The 24,083-nt window shown below is 33.7% G+C and overlaps 1 protein-coding gene across 4 annotated transcripts in view; it reads right to left on the bottom strand.

The window, feature by feature from the left end:
* Window positions 1-24,083, bottom strand: part of REV3L (REV3 like, DNA directed polymerase zeta catalytic subunit) — a 143,592-nt gene that overhangs the window by 47,395 nt on the left and 72,114 nt on the right. For all 4 annotated transcript variants that reach the window (XM_074368475.1, XM_074368476.1, XM_074368477.1 and 1 more), the window contains 7 exons: window positions 20,288-20,430; window positions 15,474-19,641; window positions 11,222-12,132; window positions 9,344-9,423; window positions 7,908-8,033; window positions 4,522-4,714; window positions 3,251-3,362 (listed from right to left, as the gene is read on the bottom strand). In XM_074368475.1, coding sequence (XP_074224576.1) covers window positions 3,251-3,362; window positions 4,522-4,714; window positions 7,908-8,033; window positions 9,344-9,423; window positions 11,222-12,132; window positions 15,474-19,641; window positions 20,288-20,430 — 5,733 coding nt within the window. The remainder of the gene's footprint in view (window positions 1-3,250; window positions 3,363-4,521; window positions 4,715-7,907; window positions 8,034-9,343; window positions 9,424-11,221; window positions 12,133-15,473; window positions 19,642-20,287; window positions 20,431-24,083) is intronic.

The raw sequence follows: 24,083 nt of genomic DNA, 5'->3' as shown, positions 1-24,083 counted from the left end.
TGCTCAGTAGTCATCTAACATAACATCCAATATCTTAACACATCTTTGTTAGTAGCAACTTCATCAACTGTTCCATTAAAGTTAAACTCTTTTCAGAGCTGTCAGAGATGAACTATCTGTATGACGAGTGCGTCTCCCTGTAAAACTAAGTATGTAAATGTTTAAATTTGAGAAACTGGGGCAGAAGTGTCAAGGCTCTAAGGATGGTCAGGGATAGGAGATTTGGATAGGATTCCCATACACACGCAAAAGAACCCATGTAGCTGACTACTTTATGCCAAGAGTAACTCAGAACAGGCATTACAGTCTGATTGCAGCTGACCTTGATGTTAAGAGAATTTGGAAGATTGCTGGAGTACCCATCACATACATTTCCAAGCATGGGTACAACATGAAGAGGATGCCAGATGCTTACAGAGCCCTTCTGTTATAACTTACACACTTCTTCCAACTTCTTCACCCAAATCTCTAATTATTATCATCTATTATCAGAATTACTATTCCAATCAGTTACTTGCTCTGTTGTGGCAACTAACAGAGTGGTTAAGTACACTTATTTTTTTGATAATGTTTCAAAAATATTTTTTTCTCAAAAAGTGTCTATTTTGTAAACTACAACTGCTCACAGAAAACCACTGAAAAAACAAAGTTATCCTTAATGCTTCTCTTAATGGATTTGTTAAATAGATTTTATTCTTTTAGGAGAACTATGTGGCTGTTTCAGTATTTTCAGATCTATTATGTATATTTATTTTTTGTCCTAGAGGCTGTTCAGTCTTATAAGACTCTCAAGGCTGATAAAACGTATTTCAAGTTCAAAGTCCCAAGAATCCCATATTTGTTCTGTGAAAACATTTGGTGACAGTAACAAAATCGTGGTGACTTATTCTTCAATTTTTGTAAATTTTATTCACTCTACCAGGTTTCTAAAAGTTATAGAAAGAAAAAGGTTGGGTAGACAGGTTTAGTGGTGAAGAATGAAACTGTGGAGAAAATGGAAACAGCAGAAATATGAAAATGATTTTATTTGCTTAGGCAGAAAAAAGCTGCTTCACAACTAATATTTTAGATAACCCACTAACATCTGTATAGGTGAGAGGTAAGGGGCCTTCTAGGGGAGTGGCAATGGGCAGGGGGAAGGGGAAAGGAATGATCTTGAAAAATAACTGAGGTTAAATGGATAGGATGTAATGTATGGATGTAGGGAAGAGAAAAAGGGAAGAATCAAAAATTATTTAAGTTAGGAAGGCTGGGGAAATGTAAAATTAATAGTTCAGGGAACAGAAAGTGAAAAATGATTGTTACAAGAAAATAATGGTTTTACTTGTTTAATTTCACTTTATACTACTTTATGTGTTTGCAACTTCATGAGGTAAATATTAAGAATGGAAAAATAAATACAAACTCTTTGAGAATATTCGTCTATATTTTATTCAGTTTAATATTTAGCACCTAGCAGTGTACCATACACGTAGAGTTAACATTTAAGTACTGACCAGGCTAAGAGTTTTACATGCTTTATCTCACTTAATTCTCATATCTACCCATTTTATAGATGTGGAAACTAAAGTTCAGAGAGAGAAATAAAACTTGCTCAGGACAAAAAAGACAGAGCTGGCTGACTCCCAAGCCTACACTGTTAGCAAAGCCTGTTTTGTGGGGTGTAAGAAGGTATAAGAAACAAATAATCTTTTAGGGAGTGGTCTGGACTAATATATAAAGGACACTACAGAATTGAAATGTTGATATTTAAGCATCTTTGTTCTCTAATAACCATATGATCTTTTAGAGAAGAACTAGAAGTTAGTTTTATTTTGTTTACTACATTTTTCTTAACAATTAGCACAATTCATGTTACAGACATGTAAGAAAGCTACACTTGCAAATGATTAACAAGATTCTCAATACTGGCAGGTAATTCTATTGTTGGCAATATACCTAACAAGGAGAAGACAAGCATACAAAGCCTAGGGACATTATTGGTTATATGCTGGCCCATAAAATGGTATTTGACTAAAACTCTTTATGTGTTCCTTTAGCTAAGCTGCTTATAGAAGTAAAAGTGTGGGCACTGAAAGTACCTGATATGTTGACAGTCTCTGTGAGAAGATAAAAGATAGGACTGACAATGGCAAGTCTCAGACGGATGGGAATCCAACGAGTCATCAGTGCTATAAATAGTAAAAATAAATTCCTCTTTTTTCTTCCCTAGTGTGGTGGGTAGCAGCATATCACTTTTGATGCTTTTATATTTTTAATTTTGTTTTGTTGGAATATTTTCTGGTTTTCTAATTTTCAAAATGGTTTATGTTAAACCATCTGGGATTCAATCAGATGTTGAGTCAGCAGAGTATCATCTTGGTCTTTAATGCAGTATATCATCTCAGTTTTACATGAAAAAGTTCAACTACAAAAGCAGAACAGAAAGGGTTGAGTGTAACAACACACTCAAGGACAGTTTTTAATCCATACATCAGGATCCAAAGAGTACTTTCCAGCCTGCTTTAGGCATTTAAAAACCTAAACCTAGCAATGGGCAAAGTTTTAAGTTCCTAGAAAAGTGAAGCACATGGCTACTAACAGTTATACTCTTGAGAAAATGTGAAAGATCCACTTAATTGTTTTATTTTTAAATTAAAATACTTTTGGTTGAAAAATCTTTGCCATAAATTTTGACAAGATTCTACTATCAACTATCAAATGGCCAAAAGAGATGTTTAAGGAACTATGTACGCAAAAGAGTATGTACCAGATAGTCCTAAATTTATGAACAGATTGCATTCCAAAGCTTTTTGGAATTACTGAGTTTTTTAGAACTCAGAAAAAATTTCCTTAAAAAAAAGAAAGAAAGAAAAATTTAAAAATGTACTGAAATGGTGGCTGGCTCCCAAGGTATAAGCCTATTTAATGAATAATACAATGTAACTTCAGTACAGTTCCTCATTATTTCACCACCACAGAAAAATGCTAAAGTCCAGCTAGGAAAGCTAAAGGCTAAGCTAATGTTTCTCTTTCACTGGCCCCTCAATCCTGAGAATAGAATATTCTTTTTCTTATTCCTAATCTGATGGATATGGTGATGGTGGTGGGAGGTGAGGGCAAAATCTTTCCAGGGATAACTTCTTTCAAGGGCCACAGGAAGGGACTCTCATCCTCTTTCTTACCTGCACACCTATATTTATTGGCAATAGTACAAAAGGACTCTATGAAAAAAAAAAAAACTGAAAAATCAGAAAACACAAAACAATACCTCTTTATTATATCTGCAACTTCTTGAAAAAGTGCCTTTTCATCAGCAGCATAGGTAACTTCTAGTCCTGTAATTCCAGACCTAATAAGTAATGGGGTCTGAGATCTGACATCTAAGAAATAAACAAAATGTTTATTATATATAATTGTGTAAGTACTATTATCCTTTACTTTTGAGTGAAATTATGCTACAAAAATACTTTAAATTAAGACAGCATTCCCCAAAGCAAATATATGATTAACTCAGTTTCTTGAAAAATGTCTCAAAGGTTTTCTAGTTTAATATGCAACTGAAAATTCAAATTTCATATTTTCAGTTATTTTCCTGAAAAGTCTACATTCACAAAATTCCCCAGATAACATGTCACATCAAGAGAAACTTTATTACTTTGTTTCTTCCTATAGGAAGAGCCTTGCTTAGTAGAGAATGTTTAAATTAGTGGTGTGCTGGAGAATATTTACAACTACCTCTCCAGGGGAAAAAAACCTCTGATTTGTAGTGCTTGCTTAGCTCCAAGATGTGAAAACTCACCAGGGCTAATTTCAAACTACGAATCTGACATCCACTAGATCAAAAAATTCATGAAAATTTAGCAATTGGCTCATGAGCTGGTACACCAGCTCATGCACACCACTGATTAAACTGCAAATTCCAAACAGTTTTTGTTCTGCGCTAAGACTTCCTCTTCAGTTGACTGAATTCACGTATTACCATTTAAAACTGCAGAGGGACACCTAGTATTTTATAAAGTGCCTTAAGTGATGTCCTATATGAAGAACCTCTGAACCAAAGGTGTATATATTTAGGAATAGATATCATCAGAATGTATCTTAAGTTTCCTATAAACCATTAACTTACAGTAGTAACTTGACTTCTTAAAGCAAAGAGAAACACTGTATTAACAGCAAAATACCAGCATGCATATATAAGGAAGATTGTCCACCCAACTTAGAGATACATAATCATTTAAATTCAGTATTAACAATTAGTATTTTATAAAATAACATTGAGATCAAATTAGATATGCTTACTGGAAATTTTATTAAGCTCTTCATATTTACTGTATTGCTTCTGACTTCTAACAATAATTCAAGGAAGAATAATGAATCTAGGACAAAGTTATACACAATACTTCCTACTCCCACCTCAGCAAACATTTTAGAAAGGAGTTCCTTATGCTTGCTTGGTTTAGATCTCCAACACAGAAACTGCTCCATGAAAAAGTTCATCCTAGGGTGGATATATACAAAATTAATAAAAATGAACAATACCTTGACTGGAGACTGTCTTGTCTTTATCAATCACTATTACACCTGTAAGTTCTGTTTTGTCTGTATCTGGTAGTGGAGTGTCAGATGAGATGCAGTAGAACAGAGCACAGATTGGGTCAAATTCAGGATCTGGTTCTAAGTCTCGTCTAGTTCGAGCATGCAATTCCACACTGATTAGGGTAAGATTCTGTATCTATAAGAGGAAATACAAATTATGCTTTTAAACATTTTTTTGAGACACACTGTAAGAAGTATGTTTCACTAGGACTCCAAGGAAATACATGTATAAAATTAAATAAAAAAATGGTTATAAGGGACATGGTCACAATTTAATACTCCACAGACTGAAACTAGATTTTCACTTTTAAGAGTAGATTAAATCAATTCATATTTTTCTTTTAGAAAATCTGCTTGTGCTGTAATTTCTAAATGACTATATATACTTAAAACTATTTGTCTTAAAGTACATGTAGTGCCTCTCAGTCTTCTCAATTCTTGTTTGAGAAAGAAAATGTACATTCAAACCAAAGCCTGTTACTATGTCTATCAGTTGGGGACTGGTTACATAAATTATGTGGCATCCTTAAAGGCTACATAGAATGGAATACTCTGTAACCCTTAACATTTTCAAAAGAATGAGCCAGACCTTAATGTCCTAATATGGAAAAATAACAATACATTGATAAATAGAACAAGTGAGTGTAGTATGCTTCCATGTATGTAAAAAATGTTAATAAGCACAAGCATAGAAAATGTCTGAAAAGAGACATAAAACTGTTCATTGCCTTTGGGGAAGGAGACTGCTTAGTCTGAGGTGAGAGAGAAGCTTACTTTTCATTGTAAATCTTTTTCTCTTGATTTGAATTTTTTTTTACCATGTACATGTAATACTGCATGCATTCATTAGTAAATTTGTTATTAAATTGTGCATGTATAAGGCACATGGAATAAAACATATTTCTAAAAATTCACCACTTCCCTTAAGAAATATGCTGCTGTTTAAAAAAAAAACCTAATATTAAAAGATATTATTTTTAATTAATTAAAAAAAAACTAAAATTAAAAAATCAAACCAAGTAAAATGGGGAGCTAAGGGAAAGAACTTTTACTTTTAAATATATACTCACCAGGATTTTTTTTTAAACAATACGCACGTACAAAAACTTAAAATGGAAAACCTCTCCCCAAATCCAAACAAATTAAAACTAACAAATTAAAAAAAAATTTAATTTGAAAAGAATCAACATGTGGACTGACTATAGAGAAGACTGAAGACAATTTCAGGTCAAAAGAGTCCTGGAGGTTGATTTATTTATATACTAGGCCAAATTTTACACTCAAATTTTGCCTTTTTATTTCTTGATATAAAATAAAATGCATTAGTGTTCTCAGGGGCATTTTTTTTTTAAGCAAACATATGGAATGAGGAGATGGAGAGGGAGATTTACTGAGTCTGACTGGCAAAGAAGTGGGTAAGAAAGGGGGACAAGGATTGTAACCCTTCTCTTCTGCATTGAGTATTTATATGCAGAAGAGAGAGAGAGAGAGAGTAGCCCAAGGTAATGGGAAACAGAAGAAAGAAATGTTATGGGTACAATTTCCCAGAAAAAGGAAGAGATTATTTTTTTGGTTCATTCCCTACTTGACCACCAGGTGGCTATGTGGCATGTGCCCTGAGATAAAGAAAGCATGTGTGGGGAAGCTATCAGCAACCTGCCAGACCTCCAAAGTGATTTTAACTTCAAGGCCCAGGATTCTGAAACAGGGTTACAGAGAAAAAAGTAACAGTTTAAGAAAAAAATTATGTTTTTCAAATAATAACAGAAGAATCAAAAGTAACAAGTCTTTTTTGCTAAGGTCTATCAAAATTGCTTTAATAAATATTTTTAACAAAGTATTTTAATTTTCTAATTTCAGGTATGCACTCGATAAAATATATATTCCTGAGTTTGTTACTTAATTTATCTGGGCTTCAGGGGATAGGTATAAAGGAGGAACTAAATGAATGCTGTCGAATGAAAAAAATGTACAAATAAATAATTAGGAAGTTAGACAATGTTCCAATCTAATCCTACAAGAGTGTAATTATTAGTTCAAATATAGGGTAAAGATGAGGACAATATTTAAATTTTTCTCAGTCTATGCTCATCCAATCCTTAAACACTTTAAGACAATTCATTTGAGACCACAAAAAAATCAACAAAAAAACCAAATTCTCAGCTACAAGGGCAGAGATAAAACAACTGTATAAACCAGCTTGTCAAAAGAAATGTCATGAAAGTCACATATGTAATTTTAAATTTCCTAATAGTCAAATTAAAGAAAGGTAAAAATAGGTTAAATTAATTTAAAAATATTTTCACTGAATCCAATGAAACATTACCCTTTCAACATGTAATCAATATAAAAAATTACTAATGAGATATTTTACATTTTTTTTTACTATTAAGTCTCTGAAGTCAGTATGTGTTTTTACATTTATAGCACAGCTCAAAGAGGATGCAATTTTTTTTATGGAAATAGCTGATCTGTATTTAGGTATTCTAAAAATTACAGTCGAAAAAGTAGTTTTATATACCTGAGATGTTCCAGGCATACTTAGAAGTTTTCTAACAAATGAGTCAAGTATCAGTTTTTAACTCTTCATTAGTTAAGATTAAATGAAATTAAAAATTCCATTCCCAGATGTATAAGCCAAATTTTAAATTCTCAATAGCCACGTTTCTAGTGGCTACCATATCATACAGCACAGGTATAAACAATAGAAAAATATTCTAATTTCCACCTGACTGTCAGTCTGATTATGTGTTCTGAGTGTGTTTTCTTTAACACAGATAAATGTACAGTGAACCATTCACACACATATTCTCCAGTCTATCCTGTGACTGATGCACATTTCTCAAGACAGCTTTCCTAGTCTTTGCATATGGTCTGCGCTGTGAAGGTAACTAGGTTATATAATCTTATGTGAACAAATGAATTGTAGTAAGCACTAATCCACTGAGCCAACTAAATATAAAATACAAGTAGATTTTAATTTGGGATGTGATATAACATCCTAATATAACAATCCCAAAATAATATACAGTTTCTAATAGTTAAAAATTTTTTTTCTAATTTTAGCAAAGAAGCTAAAACATTTTAAATTTAAAATATAATTTCAGTTATAAGATTTGTGAAACCACAAAGCAGTCTCAGTAACTGATGACTAATTTAAAAGTTTCTCTGTTTTATGTAAATATATGAAATAGTAAGACTAACAAGAATAAAATGAAGATTCACAGGTAAAGAATTCAATGTATTCCTCCCTCAGCAGAAAATTTCCATACTTGCACCACAGACTAAAACATGTTAAAGTGTATGTGTCTTTACTGTTGCAGTTTTACCTCATGTAAAGCTTTTGCCTCCTGTAAGTTTTGTACGCTGACTTTGAAACCGTAAGTATTGCTTAAAGATGGTCCATCAATCTCAGAAGTTTCTTTCTTTGGTGTATTTACTGCTGCAAATTGATTCTATTAAAAAAAAAACAAAAAAACACAGAGCCAGAAAAACATAAATGAGCAATCGCTTCCTTTCTTTTGATTACTTATTTCTGCTTAGATAATATATTTTGTGTTTAGTAATACATGATAAACTAATATCATCTCTTTAAATCCACAAAGAAAATTAAGTATTTTATTAGCATTTTTTTCAGGCTAGTAATTCAAGATACCAGAACTGGATACATGTAGAAACATCTGATATAATCTGTAAACAAACCAAATGTTGATCTTTTGAGTTTACAAGCCCCAAACTCTGAAAATGATAGTCTTGTAGAGAGCTGATAACTGTAGTAGAGGGACATTTATCTTGACCTTTCTTGAAGTATGCAAGCAGGCAAGCAAACAATGTATTTGCAAATAGTCTGTGGCTAAAGTTTATAAAAGATTTTAAATTGTGGGTTTGTATTTTATCCTAATACAGCATGTATCTGAAAGATGAAGTAAAACAATTTTCAAAGGGTTAGATAGAATAATCTTACCACTTAAAAAAAATTTTTTTTCTGATTTCCAAATCCATTAATGATTTTCTCCAAAGTGTCAATTTATGTTCACAACACTTGTTTTTAATATATATGGCTTGTAATTCATTAATACTGATTTAAAAATGGAAGTTTAGAAAAGCATTTGTAATTTCAAAATAGAAATACTAAAATATATTTTATGTAGTTAATGATATTTATGAGAAGTGGCCACTATGGAAGTAATTTCTAGCATATATTTCTAAGGATACACATCTAACGTATACTTTTTTCACATAACTATGTATATCTAAGTTAAGTAATACCATATTTTTAGTATTTGAATAAAAACATTTATGATTTTTCAGAGTTTCAGTAGTAATGTTGCTTTCCTTTGCTACTTAGCAAAATGAACTAAAAAATCAATGTTATATTTGACAAAAAAAAGTAGTAAACCAAGAAAAAGGATATATTTTTGGTGGGATCAAAAATCACTTACTTGAGCTCTGCTGTCATTGGATTGTTCTGATTTTGCCAGTAATCAGTTAATGTATTTGTATCCTCATAATCCACATTTTGGCTATCATATTCACTTTCTCTGTAATATTTGTATTTACATATAAGAATCTTTTAGATCCCAACAACAAAAAAAAACTAAAAAAAAATTAGGCAATTTCTTGTTGTCTCAAAGATATGTAAATAAAATGATGCAAAAATATAATAAAATTATTAAAAAACTGATACAAAGTTACCAATTATCTAACTGAAATCTAAGAATAAGAATGGATCTTCCACTGCTTTAAGTATGTTTAGTGTAATTACCTTTGCCTGTGTTAAGAGTACTCTTCTAAAAGCATCAGTATTACTTCCTTTCTTATGACTCAATTTCTGGGTTTTTGGTTCTGTAGAAAGAAATTTTACATTTAACATGTATATCAAAATTATCTGCTTCTTTTAAAAAAATTTTTTTGTTGTTCCAAAGTCTAGGACCATTTAAGAGTATTGTCCTATAAATTCCCCCAAAGACTTCATAATTTAAAAATGAAACTAATTCAAACCTCTGATCTCCACACCAAAATAACTTAAAAATTTTCATTATTAAATAAAAACATTTAGTTGTTAATTATTGAGTTTTATACCTCAATTATTATCCTAGGGAATCATTTAATTCATTTGTTGACTTATTTATCAAGTATTTATGATAATGAGGAAAAGATACAGTCTCTATCCCCACGGAGACTAGAGAGAGAATCAGAAATTCATCAAATACATGTAGAAAAATAAAATTATAACTGGGGTAAGTACAACACAGGGGAATATAAGTGGGAATTTTTATCTAGTCAGGGAGATTAGGAAAGCTTTTTTGAGCTAAGAATCAGAAGAAAGAGTAGGAATTAACTAGCAGCAGAGTGGGGATTTTACCTGATTACTGAGCAAAAAAATTGGAAATTGCTAAGGGTGAATAAGAAAGCTGGGGGAGCTCAGGTGAGACATGATGAGGGCTTGGGAGAGGCAGAGATATAGGTAGAGAGATTTGGGTAATTCAGGAAACAAAAAAGTGTAGAAATCACAGGATAAGCAGTGAGGGGACCAGGTGGGTATTATAAATAAATGCCATGTTTCTGATCTATGTAACTCAGTGACAGAGAAATGGTGGTACTATTCGTTGAAATAAGGAAAAGTGAAAGAGGACCAATGGTTTTCAATGTGTGGGCATGTATGTGTACGAAGTGTGTTGGGTGGCTGGTGGTAAATGAATACAGGGAGATCATAAATTGAGATAAAAAATACTGACCTTACGATGCCTTTGAGCATTTAAGTAGAAATGTCAAAGGCAGCTGGATCTAGTGTTCTGGAGCTTAAAAGAGAGTTCTGAATCGGAAATTTAAATTTGTGAGTATCTATAGTAATCCTATAGGCAGGAATTAGGTCATTGAGGAAGAAAACTGAGTAAAGAAAGCCTGAGGCTAAGCCTTAATAAACGCCAACATTTAGATGATACCTGACAATGTGAGATTAAGCTTCAAAGGAAAGCAAGTAGGAAGGAACAGAGGAGTAGGGGAAAAGCCAAGGGGAGAAGAAGTTTCAAGAAGGAAGCTGTGGTCAACAGAACAATGGCTGGTTCGTGGGCATGTGATAGAAAGACTGAAAAACGTTCACTGGCTTTACCTATGTGAAGGTTATTCAGAATCTTTACAAGAGACGTACTGGTGGAATGATGGGGGCAGAATCCAGTTTGGAGTGGGTTGAGAAATGAGTAGGAGGTAAAGAAAGGGGGTTGTCAAATTAGAGAAATCTAAGAAATTTGGCTTTGAGGGAAAGGAAAAAGAGTAGAAGCTGGCAGATATAAGGCCAAGGCAGGTGTCTGGCTTGCTTTCTATTTTAAAGGGTGAGGGAGATTTGGGTATACATTAAAGCCAGTGGGAAAAATCAAATTGAGGAGAAGGTAAGGTTTCTAAGCGGGCTCCTGTATTTCATCCAGAAGACAGTAAGATAGGAAGGAAGCAAATGTAAATATATCTCAAAGCAGAAATATAAACAGTTTCCATGTGATGATGTCTAAGACATGATAAAATAACAATCGCTCATTAGCTGAAATTTCATTTAAAAAGCTCTGATTTTCATTACATAGTCTAATGTTGTTTTCATTTCTAAGCTCTGAAGAGCTTTATGGAGGCTTTCTGTTAGTTGCAAACTTACCTGCTGACAAAGGGCTAAGGCCAGTTGCCTCAGGAAGTCTTTCCAGAAGTTTTCTCTGTATGATTGGTGTACTATGAAGGCAAAGCGATTCACATATTCCAGTTCTTGTCCTAACATTAATTGGAGATATCACTAGAGGTTCCTGAGACTCACTGCAGGGACTTTTCTGTATACCATCTTTTATGGGTTTTAGTAAGTTCTCAATAGTCAGGGAATGCTGTTCCTCTACTGGTGATGAGGCTCTGTGATCTCCGTTTAATGTTTTAGAATCTGGGGATGTTGTTTGTTGCCAAGGTGGAATTACTGGAGAATCAGGTGAGCTATAACTAACATAACAGTCATCATCATCCTCATCTTTCTCAGCATCATTTGCAGAAGCAACTGGTGGCAGCGTCTGACTTTCACTTGCAGTTTGACTGCATCCTGTGGTTGGCGCTTGTAAAGCAATCTGAGAATTATCAACATCTTCCTTGGTATGTGCTGTAGTGAGGAGTATATGTGGAGTTGTATCCATTTTTGGAGGCACTACAGGTTTGTCATCTGGATTAGCTGAAGAGCTGAAGTTCTCAGCAGATTTTACAACTCCAGTTGGCTCTGTTTTAGACAGTTTCTTGGAACGTTCGTATTCTTCTTTGGCTTGGAGCCATGTTTGAACCAGTTGTCGACTTGGGGCACATTTGCAAGGCATAATCACAATTTTTTTATCTCCAACCATTTTATGGCTATTACTTAACCCTTTATTGACAACTGCTTGGCCACTGCGAAGAGGTGACCCTGGTCTTGGATTTTGAGTCATTGCTGAGAATGCTGTTTTCCACAGACGAAGTCCTTCCAAGGAAAAGTCTCCCTCAAACTCAGCCAGATCATTTGGAAGTCGAGTTTCTACCATGAGAAGCCGTCCACCGATCTCCCTATAAACAACATATTTTAGAACAACTGTTTTGTCTCAAAGAGCAATTATCAAAATATTTCGGCCCCTAACCTAGAGATTTTTAAAAGTTCTTCTGGAATCTTAAAAATGTCCATCTCTTTCTTCATTTTCTAAGCTACCCACCCCCCATACTTTACATAGGTACACTCTATATTTAACCTCAATATGCTTTTTCTCACAGGTATATGACTATTAATTTTCTTTGGAAGGTATCATCAACACCAGGGAAAGAAGGTTTTTTTGGGTTTTTTTTTTCAGTGCTTCATGAAGACTTGTTTTCTTCAGAGATGACTCAAATTCATCAGATTCCTGTCCTCTACTCATCTTAAATAAACTTCCACTGTCACCACACATGAATAAAAATAATGGAAGAATTTATCATCAGAGATTATATCCCTGCATTTTTTCTACAGCCTCTTTTTACATTGTCTAGTATCCACAGTAGCTTAGCAAAGCCAGTCAGTTCAAACATTTCTACCCTGCCAAATTCCCTAAACAATTAAAACACACACACACACAAATCGAGGTAATTTACCATAATTCTTTTCCCCTTTCATACAAGGTTTTAACACTAACATTAGAACTTAGAGGAGTTAGCAGAGCCCACATAGCCTAAGTGTTACTAATGTATGTGTATGTGAAGAATCACTAATTAAAAGGTAGCCTGGTTTCCAATAGTTATTATAAATATTAAGCTAATCCTCTCTCTCTAACGCGTATCCATTGGTACTATTTCTGCCTTCTACAGCAACATAAGTCTACTTTTTCTTCCTCATGGTATCTCCTTCATGGATATGAAGAAAGTTCTTAGTTTCTTCAGTTACTTCTCATAGGACATGATTTCTCAAATGACCTGGTCATTCTCTAGATAAAACTCAATGAACTGACTTCTTGTTTTCTGACTGGAGGTGAAGGAGGAGCACCAGGGTTACCATATTTCCTTTTCCCATTTACAGGGAAAGATTTTGGTCCCTCCTAGTTAACTCTGTAACCAGGATCTAGCACCTTCCTTGTACTCCCACCTTGCAACTTTATATAAAATTAGAAGAATTACTGCTATTGAAGGAAATGAGTACACATGTCATGTGACTATACCCAACTCTAATATTAATAATACAGAGATCATAATGAAGTAAAAAATAACAAAAATTGGTGAGGTGTGGTAAATTCAGCTTTCTTGAATATTAACAGCAGCATGCTAATAGCTACAACTCTCACTGTAATGTATATCAGGAGCCTTAAATTCTTCAGTAACACTTCCTTGAGATCTATAAGGAAAAACTCCAAAATACAAGAAGTGCTTTATGAAGATACTAATCACTTAATTATCCATAGTGGCAAATCAGAGAACAAACTTTCTGTCCAGTAACACACATGACAGAATATTATGCAGCCATTAAAATGACATTTCAAGAGACTCATAAATTTAAACTATTTACAATATAATGTTTATAAGTGAAACAATCTCAATACAATATTGTGACTACAGTAAAATCATATTTCATAAAAAATAAAAGCCATACATTAAAAAAACTAAGAAAACACATTAAAATATTAATAATGGTTGTCACTAGGTAGAGAAATGGTGTGACTTTTATTTCTTCTTTTATATTTCCTTAATTTTTCTACAGTGAATAGTTTTTAATAAAAAAATTGTTTTTCAAATATAATATCATCTTTTTATTTCAGCTGCAGGACAAGTATCAAAATTGGACAACAGCTAACAGCAACACAGAGTAAATGACTAGCACATGATAAGTTAACTAAGAATTAAAAAGATGCATAAAGCTGAGGAGGAAAAAATAGATCAATTAAAAAATATACTATAATTGGGGGGAGGGTATAGGTCAAGTGGTAGAGAACATGCTTAGCATGCACGAGGTTCTGGGTTCAATCCCTAGTACCTCCTCTAAAAACAGATAAACCTAATTACCCCCCTACACTGCCAAAATAAAAATGTTTAAATAATACAATGATAAAAAAAATATTTAAAATACATATACCATAATCATTACTACTGATAAAGTCAAAGCCTCCAAAATAATGGAAACTAATGTGTAAGGAAGAGACATTCATTTATTCTGGCAGTGAAATAAAGAGTTCCACTCATGTTAAAAGGCCAAATGTGGGTATAAAGCAAAATGGAACAGAAAACTATGTGTTAAGAAGTGCAGGGTGTCGGGGAGGGGGAAGTGCCCTTCACTTCATATCCTTAGAGGAGGGAACTGCTACTTTATATTTCTGATGACTTTTTCTCACCCATTTCTTAAATGGACTCCTGGAGAAATTACTGCTAATCTGTTGGGTAAAAAGCCTGGCATTTATTGTCTTTTTACTAGGTGGGGCCAGGAACACGGTACTGCTCAAGATCAGTGCATACATCCTCTTGCCTTACTTGGCTCTCTGTAATTCTTTCCATTATTTAGACTCAGCAGTCCTGCTTCTGACAGGATGATTGAAATGAACTGCCTCTTTCTCTGCAACTGATTAGGTAAATGGGGTGAAAGACACAGGGGCAGGACCAAATATCATCACTTTAAACTTTCTTGATTAAGCCAAGTTCCCCAACTTAGCTCTCATCATATATGTTCTACCTTGATGATACAGGCAGGACAAGAAACCTATTTAACTACTGGCTTATAAGTACTATGATTTCTTTGCATTTTGCTATTGGCTGTGTGTGTGTATCTGTCTTTGTTTATCATTTCTCTGAAAAGATTCTTAAAAGAAAAAAGAGGTAAGGGGAACATAAGTCCACCTTGCACCCCTACTAATTGTACAAACTAACAATAGTAACGATATAACCTAAGATGCTGGCAACATGAAAAGAGAGTAGTATAGAATAGAAACAACTTAAAACAATCATTTAGATATGTCATAAGAGTATTTAGAACATATGCATGCTCATTTTCAAACACTAAAAAAATGAAGTTCTTTGTAAAAATTATGAAAGTTTGCCATTTTAGAAATAAATATCATCTTTAAAATAATTATAATACTTATAAAGTATTATGTATGATACCTTTCTTGACTTGGCATCATGTCATAGTGAGCCTCACATCTCTATAATCCTTGATGTTGACACAGTGTAAAATAATAGTAGATCTAAGATCAATACTCATCAACTGAAATAAATTTCTCTAGGTATAACCATCCAGCTAGTTTGTGAATTTCCTTAATTATCCATAATTATAAATCATTTTCACAATGAAATACTTACAAATATAGTATCATAGCCAAAAAACTAGCAGTCAGGTACCAAATGTAGTTACACACATAATTATTTAGAGGAACCCAAGGTGGGAAAAGAATTCTGATTACCTGGGCTTTTCTGGTACATCAGAAGGATTACTGCAAAATGGTTCCTGGTAAATAGTTTCTGAAAGGTCATGATCCAACAAAGTTGCCATAATCTCTTCCCTACTTGGTGGGGACATAAGTGGTTTCAGAATGTGAGCAGTTCGAGGGATGAAACTACCATTTTTAGACTGCGAGGGAGAGCTAGTAGACCTTGGTGAACTATCAGGAGTTGGTGTCAACATATCATTGTTTCTTGAAACATACAATTCTAAATCTTCAGAGGCTGCATCTACAAGTTCACCATCAGGGGAAGATAGTATTGCAGTAAAAGAGGTATTGATTGCGTCAAGAGGCTGTCCCATTTCTTTTCTGGTATGACCTTGAATCCAATTTGAACTGCTTGGCTGTGAGAGGCTAAGAAACACTTCTTTGCTTACTGAACTCCTGTTCAATCTGGATTTTTCATGTAGACAGTCCTCTGACTGCTGGACACAGAAAGAATCCATTATCGAATTAGACCGAGTTGTCAGAGGATGAAAGCTATTCTTCCACTGGTTGTGGCGACGATTCTCATTGCTCTCTATGGATGATTTCTCAAATAGTTCAGGACTTAGAGTACCAGATCTAATCCATGAAGTTGAGTCTGAGGCATGATGTTTGTCTTCATCACATTTCTGGTTCTCATGACTTAAAAATTCAGTTTTTTCTATAGTTTGTCCGGGGAAAAGATCCTGAACTGCATCACTTAGGAACTTCTGAGGCAAATTCTGGTCAGCTGGGACAAACTGACTTCCAGAATAAAAGCTACAGAATCCACTTTGACCTATTGTATTAATATCAAAATTATAGTTATGTTCAGGAGACAAGCTATCTTCAAGTGAGTAACAACTTTCAAAACCTGGGTCTGAAAAAAAGATGGGACTATCATCCGACAGGGAGTTATCCAACTGGCTAGAGTTTTGTAAATTTACAGAGTCTACTTTAAGAAGTTTGGGAATTTTTTCTTTAGGTTTTGTACTTCTGGGAGTTCGAGGTTTTCTTGGAGATGTTACTGATCGTGTTCGTTTAATTGTTCTGTTATGCTCAAGGGAACCAGAAACAGTTTTGTTTGGTTGCTGTTTATTAGATAATGGGTCTTGCATACTAGTCGCATTTTGTGCTTTCTGCTGTCTTTTCTGTAACAATTCTTTTAGAACTGCCAGTCCAGACTGTCCTTCACCAAACGCTGAAGGTGTTGACATGTTTCGATTTCTACACTGAGAAAGTGCTTTGGTTTGTGAAATTGCTTCTGACAATGACCTTTGTTTTACCCTTTCAGGTTTAAAATTTGACATATCTAAAATAAAACCCCTTTGTTTTTGCTCCCAAGCTATTTGTTTGATTGGGCTTCTTAAGGAAGTTACAAAGCAATTATTAGGCATCTGACTTTCCTCTGAAGCTGCATTTCCCGGAGAACTAGTTTCACTGTGCTTTGATTGTTCTGCCATGCACACAATCTGCTGCTGACTGTCTTTGCAATGCAAAAAATTAGGCGCATATGTCTGGTCTGGCTTTGATTCTAGGGAATTACGGTATTCATTTAACTTTCCAATAGACGACAAATAGTTTTTTTGTATATTTGCGTTCTCTTCTGTCTTTGGAGACAATATACCAGAAGACATTTGTGTATTCTGTGCTACCTGAGACAAATGGTTTGGAAGGTCAAATACATTTTTTTGAATCAAGGTGGATTCCTTTAGAGTAAACATAGCATTTTGATTATAAGACCGCTGAACATTAATTTTTGAGATCCCAGATCCTAAAGAACTACAAACAACTGATGAATGCAAATCATCTCGTGAACAGGGGAATGTTTGCAAATCTACAGGCTTCTTGCTTTCTAGAAAGGAAGAAAAGCAGCCAGATAAATTCTGTTGTGCATGAATTCCAGTGGGGAGGGAAGCAGAAAGGGGATGATCCATAGCAGAGCCCATTAGTGATGCATCTTTCTGTTTAAAAAGTAGCTGAGAGCCTCCAGAACTATTTGAGGTCTCAGACACATTCTGATGCTTCAGTACAAACTTAACTTCAGCATCTGCCTGAGATTTTAGTTTTTCATCTTTTAGTGTTATGTGCTTTCTTGATGTACCTTTCTCATTTGTTTTTTGTTTCTGTTTTGCTCTTGGTTTCTTTTTTCCATCGTCTACTAGTTTATTTGTCTGATTTCGTTTGTTCCTTTTCTTAGTAACTACAGAAGGATTAACAAGCTTTGTTTTTGATTTCTTAACCTGCGCTTTTGCTCGACTATTTTTTCCTACACGGGAGTGAACAGTCTTGCTATTGTATGCATTAGGACCCTTAAAAAGCACTGTTTCTTTATCAGCAGCAGCTATGATTTCTTCAGCTCTTGGATCTGTGGGAGACCAGCAGCGAGGTGGAGAAGAGTTTATAGGACTTGTGCTTCTCTCAGAAAGAAAACCTAGTTTAGACATAACATCACTATAATTTAAGTCACAGTCTTCGGTTTCAGCAATGTAAGATGGCGAGGGAGGAGAAAGGATAGCATGTGACCGTTTTTTCCTGAAAGACAAAGTTCTTTTAATATTTTCACTATTTGTCCTTTGTTGCTTACCAGTTTTTTTCTTAGCAGATTTATGTTTTGATTTCCTTCTGTGACTTTTCTTTGGCGTTAGTGGATAAATGGGATATTTGGTTGCAGGGGAGTCAGGAACTTTTGGCCAAAAATCTTTCAAAGGTGCAAGCTTTTTATATAGTTCCATTTTGTCCTCTGTTAGTATTACTTGTTTTTCTTTAGAGTCTATTTTTCCTAGCTTCACAAGCATATTTTTTCTCCCTCTAAATCTATTAATAATGATATACTTTATGATGACAGGGGGCAGCTTTTTAGACATTCTTCTGCGTTTTCGAGATTTGAGAGTTCCATCTAAACTTTCACTAATTTCCATGGGATGAGGTAGGCTAATTTTTGAGTTCTGTGTTACAAAACTTGACTCACTATCTTCAGTCTCATAATTTACCTTGCGTTTGGCTCTAAGCGTGTATTTATTTCCATACAATCCAAAGGACTGCTCAGTTTCTAAAGTTCCATCTCCAAAGTGACAGTCTACAAAACTATCTGTAGACGTTTTATTTTCAAAAGCTCCACGAGTGACCTTAATTAAATCACTGGTCAATACATTATCCTTCTCAGGATTACTATTACAAGGATTATTTTGTATACAATTATCTTTTGTGGATCCAGTCTCAGTAGTTTTGGTAGAAGTCTCTTGATGACCTATCAGCTTCTTTTTATTCATTTTTAACCGAGACTGTTTATTGCTAGGTTGCAGTTTATATGTGACAGGAGAGAGCTTTTGTGGCCTACTGAGACAATTAGAAAGAACAACACTGGGAAAAAACATATAGTGTGCTGCTTGCTGGCTGAGGCTTGGTTTTTCTGTTTTATGTTCTTGAAACTCTTCATATCTGATTTTAAGTTTATTTAGTCCACTTTCATCAGCAATGCTGTCAAGGGAATGCACCATAGTTCTATTCTCCCCTGAGCATGATAGCAATTCACAATTTTCAGTCAATGATGATGGGAACAAATTACTCAGAGCTGTGCTGTTTCCTTTTTCATTTCCTTCAGAGGATAATTTACTTTTTGAATGACTTAAGTCAGAAAAGTTGAAAGAATTTTTGCCCAATGTATTTTCATTAGTGTGACGGTTCATATGTATAAAAGGGGCATCCTTATCAATTTTTCTAATGTTTGTATACTTTCTACTTGGTACTTGTCTTGTAACAGATGGAATATCTTCTTCATAATCAAAAATACTACTTTCACAGGAAGATACTGGGAGGACATCTTTCTTACTACTTTCTTTATGAGAGTTTTCTGAATGGGTGGTACTGCTTAAAGATCCAGAGTATTTCATAGAGTAAGCACTTTCATTTGTAAAAGAAGCAACTGAATGGTCTAGATTTTTTTCTATGTTGTTTGGCTGTGAAAGATCTTCAATTAAATCTTCCTTGTTCAAAACATGGGAAGAAAGGGCACTTGTGTGTTTACACTGAAAAGTAATCTTAGCAGAAGATGGGGGTTCTAATGTAGCAGCATCTTTGTGAAAGATGGAGGGTTTTACTGATAGCTTGCTTGTTGCAATCACAGAAGAGTGGGTTCTAGAATTTTCATTGTTCAGTGGATTGTCTGAAATGGAGGAAAAAAAATTTACTTCACTTTCACTCTTTTAATTTTTAAAATATTTTCCCATATCATTATACTATCACTATGAAAGAAATTATATGAACTTAATTAAATTTGTATGTTTAAAATAGCTATCTCAACAAAAGGGTCATTCCTACTACTGGGACAATATTTCAATCTAAATAATCAAGAGTTAGTTACATTTGATTATTAGTCATTATTTTAAACACATATTCCTTTGATCAGAAATAGATGGTATCAATATTCAGTGCCTTTTGGGAGGATAAGGGAAAAAATACTGTCACCTTGAAAGTTTTCCAAAAAGTAAAATACTTCTTTGCATTATCACTTCAAATAAGCTGAGCATATTTCTTATAGTTTCCTACATTACTTAAATGTTAAGATGCTAAACTAATTAAAGTTTACAAAACTCTTAATCAGTGGTTAATAAACATTAACCTCTTAGAAATGAGCAAAAAATCATACACCTACATTCTCTCAAAAGAAAAAATCCTAGAGGACAAAACATAACAATATTGTCACAGCCTTCACTTAGTCAACTATATACAGAGAGACTGTGATTATAGGTTCAAAATCAAATATATTTTCAGCCCCTAAATAATGAAATACAGTAGACTAGTTTACTCACCACTATTTTCATCTGCAGTTCCATCTAACTGAGGTATAGAAAGATTGGCTAGAAGCAAGCTATTATTACTCCATTCCATTTCTTCTTCTGAAGATGAATCATCTTCTTCTGTTGAGCTTCTATGGGTATTTCTGCACAGTGATCTAGAGAATATTTAGATTTGCTAATGAGTATGAATATTGGCGAAGAGCATGTCAGACTCAAATAATTTGATGCTGTAACAGTAAAACTGAATTTAAAAGATCTGAAAATTGTAACTTTAAAAAGAAAAGCAGAGTTACTCTGCTTTGGTATCATGTCCTACCAAAAGTTATTGTAAATAGACTTTGTAATCCCTTTCATGTGAGCTAGAAGACACCATCATTCCTGTATTCAAAGCCCCACAATACCCTGAGTTACCATACCTAATTATGTTCTTCCTTATATTCTCCCCTTCATCTTATCATTAGATATACACATATAACAGCCTGGGTGAGAACCTGGTAATTTCTTAAAAGGTGGCGTCCTGGTATATTTTAAGAAGTGTCATAAATACACAATCACTACATTATGAATTGGAAAAAACAAAGAGATAGGCAAGCGGGTATTAGGTCAGAGCTGAAAGAGAAAATAAAAGGGAATAAGACACAGGCTAGGAAGCAGCAAAGGTGTTGAGTCAATCCCAGCAGTGGCTATAAAGCAGGGTCACTGAGGAATTCAGACGGATTGTGAAGTCCAAATGGATACTCTTTAAATTTCAATTCACAGAGATTTAAATTTTTCACTAGATCCTAGCTTGATACTTTCCCTTCTATGGGATGCGCAAGCTTACTTTCTATCCATACCTAATTTTTATTTCTCTTGTCTTAAAAATTTGAAAATATCTCTTTATTATACAAGAAACAGTTTCTCCATTAAGCCATTCCCAAATCACAATTTGTCCTTAAATCACTCTCTTAAGACATAAAAGAGTTATTAGAGGTCATCTAGTCCAGCCTTCTACCCAACACAAAAATTTTTTAGTTTCTTAAGAAACCCCACACAATCTCTTTTACATCCTTAGTATAAGAGGCTTGCTGTCTCAAAGGGTAATCTTCCGTTGTTAATGGCTCTAATTGTTAGTAATTTTCTTCCTATGTTACACAAAAATTTTCATGCCTGCTTTTGTCCTGTGTAGCCATATGTACCAAATCTATTCCATTTTCCACATGATAACCTTTAAAATACTTGAAGGCATTTATCATTTGTTCCATAATTTTTCTAATTAGACCAAACATTATCTGTTCTTTCTACTGTTCTTTAAAAGTGACAGTGTTCACAAATTCTTCTAGTTTTTTTCCTCTTCTCTCCCTTTCCTTTCCTTTTTCTGTATTCTTAAAATATGGTACTCAGAATACAACATCCAATAAACAAGAAGAATTAAATGTCTTCATTTTCAGACACTATACTTCTATTATTTCTAATGTGCATTTGTGAAATATTCAGGTTTTCCCAAAATTAATCTGGGCATGGTTTTCACAGAATTGGTCCAATCAATGAACCCACAAGCATTAATTAATAATGGGATAAACCAGTTCTTTTATTTTAAATAAGCTGGCCTTACTGGGAACAAGGAGACAGTGACCTTATAAGAATTTTATATATCTGAATGTTTATCTATTTATTATGGGCATGAAAGTATAAATAGCTAACCCAGGTATAATCTAAGAAACTGTAGAAGAAATGCTAATAGTAGGTTGAAGGTAAAATCAAAGGGACAATACCAAAATAAAACAATGAAAGAAAAATGAAGAAAAAAAACACAACTGGAAATAAGAAAAAGTAAAATGCTATATGATCAATCAAGTAGAAATATCAAACAGTTGACAAATTTTCCTAAAATATAAAAGAAGCAATACAACATATTACAGCAAGACTTAAATACATCAAATAAATACTATAATTATTTTATTAACAAAATCTAATAAATGCTACCCCAGATACAGCTGGTAGCCAATAATTAAATTTACTATTTTGGCAACCATACTACAGATTTATTGCACTCTTTATAAAGTAAAATCCATGGGTATCCCACAGAAATTGTTAAGTCCAGAATACATCATAGGTCTGTCTAGTCTACAATTGTGAAGCTGACTGATTAATCCTAAACCTGAGACTTTATACTTTCTTAGGCGTCACCTATTTAGTTTCAAGATATTTTGAATCTAGATTCTGTCATCTAGTGAATTACCAGTATTCAATGTTTGTGACACTTTCAATTCAATCAAGTATGAAATATGGCACAAAACAAGCATTTAAGTTGTTTTTGAATGCAAAATCATGTAAGTTCTCTGTAAACCCATCTCATCAGTCATTACTACCACATCTCCTCCATATTCACAAGGATGTTTTATGTAAAACTTTGTTAAATGTCGGGCTGAAACAAAGATTCAATATGATTATTATATTTCCTTAAGTAACTATATTTAAAAAGGATATTAAGACAGCAGAGCATGATATGAACTCATGCAGGGTCTTGATAGTCTCTGCTTCCCTTTTTAAGTGCCTACAAAGTGTTTATTTAATAATTATCAGCCCTATTATATGGGAGCATAACTGGAAGAAAGGAGATTAGTTAAAAAGTGAATCACAGAATTCCAGATAAACGATAATGAAGGCCTAAACTAGAAAGGTTTAACAACAGATAGGGGTGTAAAAGACGGCAAGTTAAATGTGACATTGAAGTTATAAGAAGTTAAAGGGAAAGTGGTGTCATTACAGAAATAATGAACAGAGAAACAAGAACAAAGCCTTTTATAGCACTATTAACGTTTAGGATTGCTTATACTCCAAAAGAGGTTGATGTGGTTGAAGCATTTCCCAACAGGATATTTCATTTAAATATTTATAAAGTTCATACAAAAAGAGTTGACAAAAAATTTATAGAATAGCTACACAAAAAATTTTTATGTCTTTCACCTCATTTCTTTTTTTTTTCCAACAGATTAGGAAATATCAGCAAATGGCATTTTTATGACACTGTTGGAGGTCAAATCTATCAGGAAATCGAACACTGATTCTGTCTGGCCTAGGTAAAATTAGGTTCTTCAAAGGTCAAGGAGCTGAGTCTTTGAACAATTTATCACTGTGACAGCAAAGGGAACTGAGTATGTGAAATTAGGAAGGAAGTATGAAGTAGTATTTTGCAGGTTTGGAATTTTCTATTCAGAATAAAAAAATGCAATTCTTTATAGGAGCATACCATGAGAATATAGAAGAGAGGGTTCTGATATGTACCCAGATAAGAGGAGAAGGAATCAGAAATTTTATTTTTTATATTAGGTAATGCTGAAAAACTAGAAAAACACTATATATATACACTATATATTTAGTATATATGTAATATATATGTATGTAAATATAACATGTAGATTAACCTCATTCACCTTTCAAAAAACAGACTTTAGAAATTTCAGTATTGCCTACAGAAGTTTAAAGGAGAGGCACGCTCAGTGTTTTAAGCTCAGAGGTTTAATACTTCTATACACAGTACATACAGCTCAGGGGCAGACTCAAACCAATTAAATTCACAAGCAACTGATTTAGAAAAGCACACTGCCATCTTATTTATTTACCTCGAGAAATGAACAGAATATCAGTGTCTACTTCTGACATTCATTAATATTTAATTCCTTCAATCTAATCAGACCTAGAAGCTATTCCCTGTCTTGAAACTGACTCTGTATTTGTTGCTCTGACCCATAACAGTTTAACTCTTAAAAGGGCATTCTTCTCCCTCAAGTTCTGCAATAAGGAGGCACTTCTATTTTTGCCCCAT

The sequence above is a fragment of the Camelus bactrianus genome, chromosome 8 (genome assembly GCF_048773025.1).
Source record: "Camelus bactrianus isolate YW-2024 breed Bactrian camel chromosome 8, ASM4877302v1, whole genome shotgun sequence".
In the NCBI taxonomy this organism is placed as follows: Eukaryota; Metazoa; Chordata; class Mammalia; order Artiodactyla; family Camelidae; genus Camelus; species Camelus bactrianus.
This window is presented reverse-complemented; position numbering and strand designations above follow the sequence as displayed.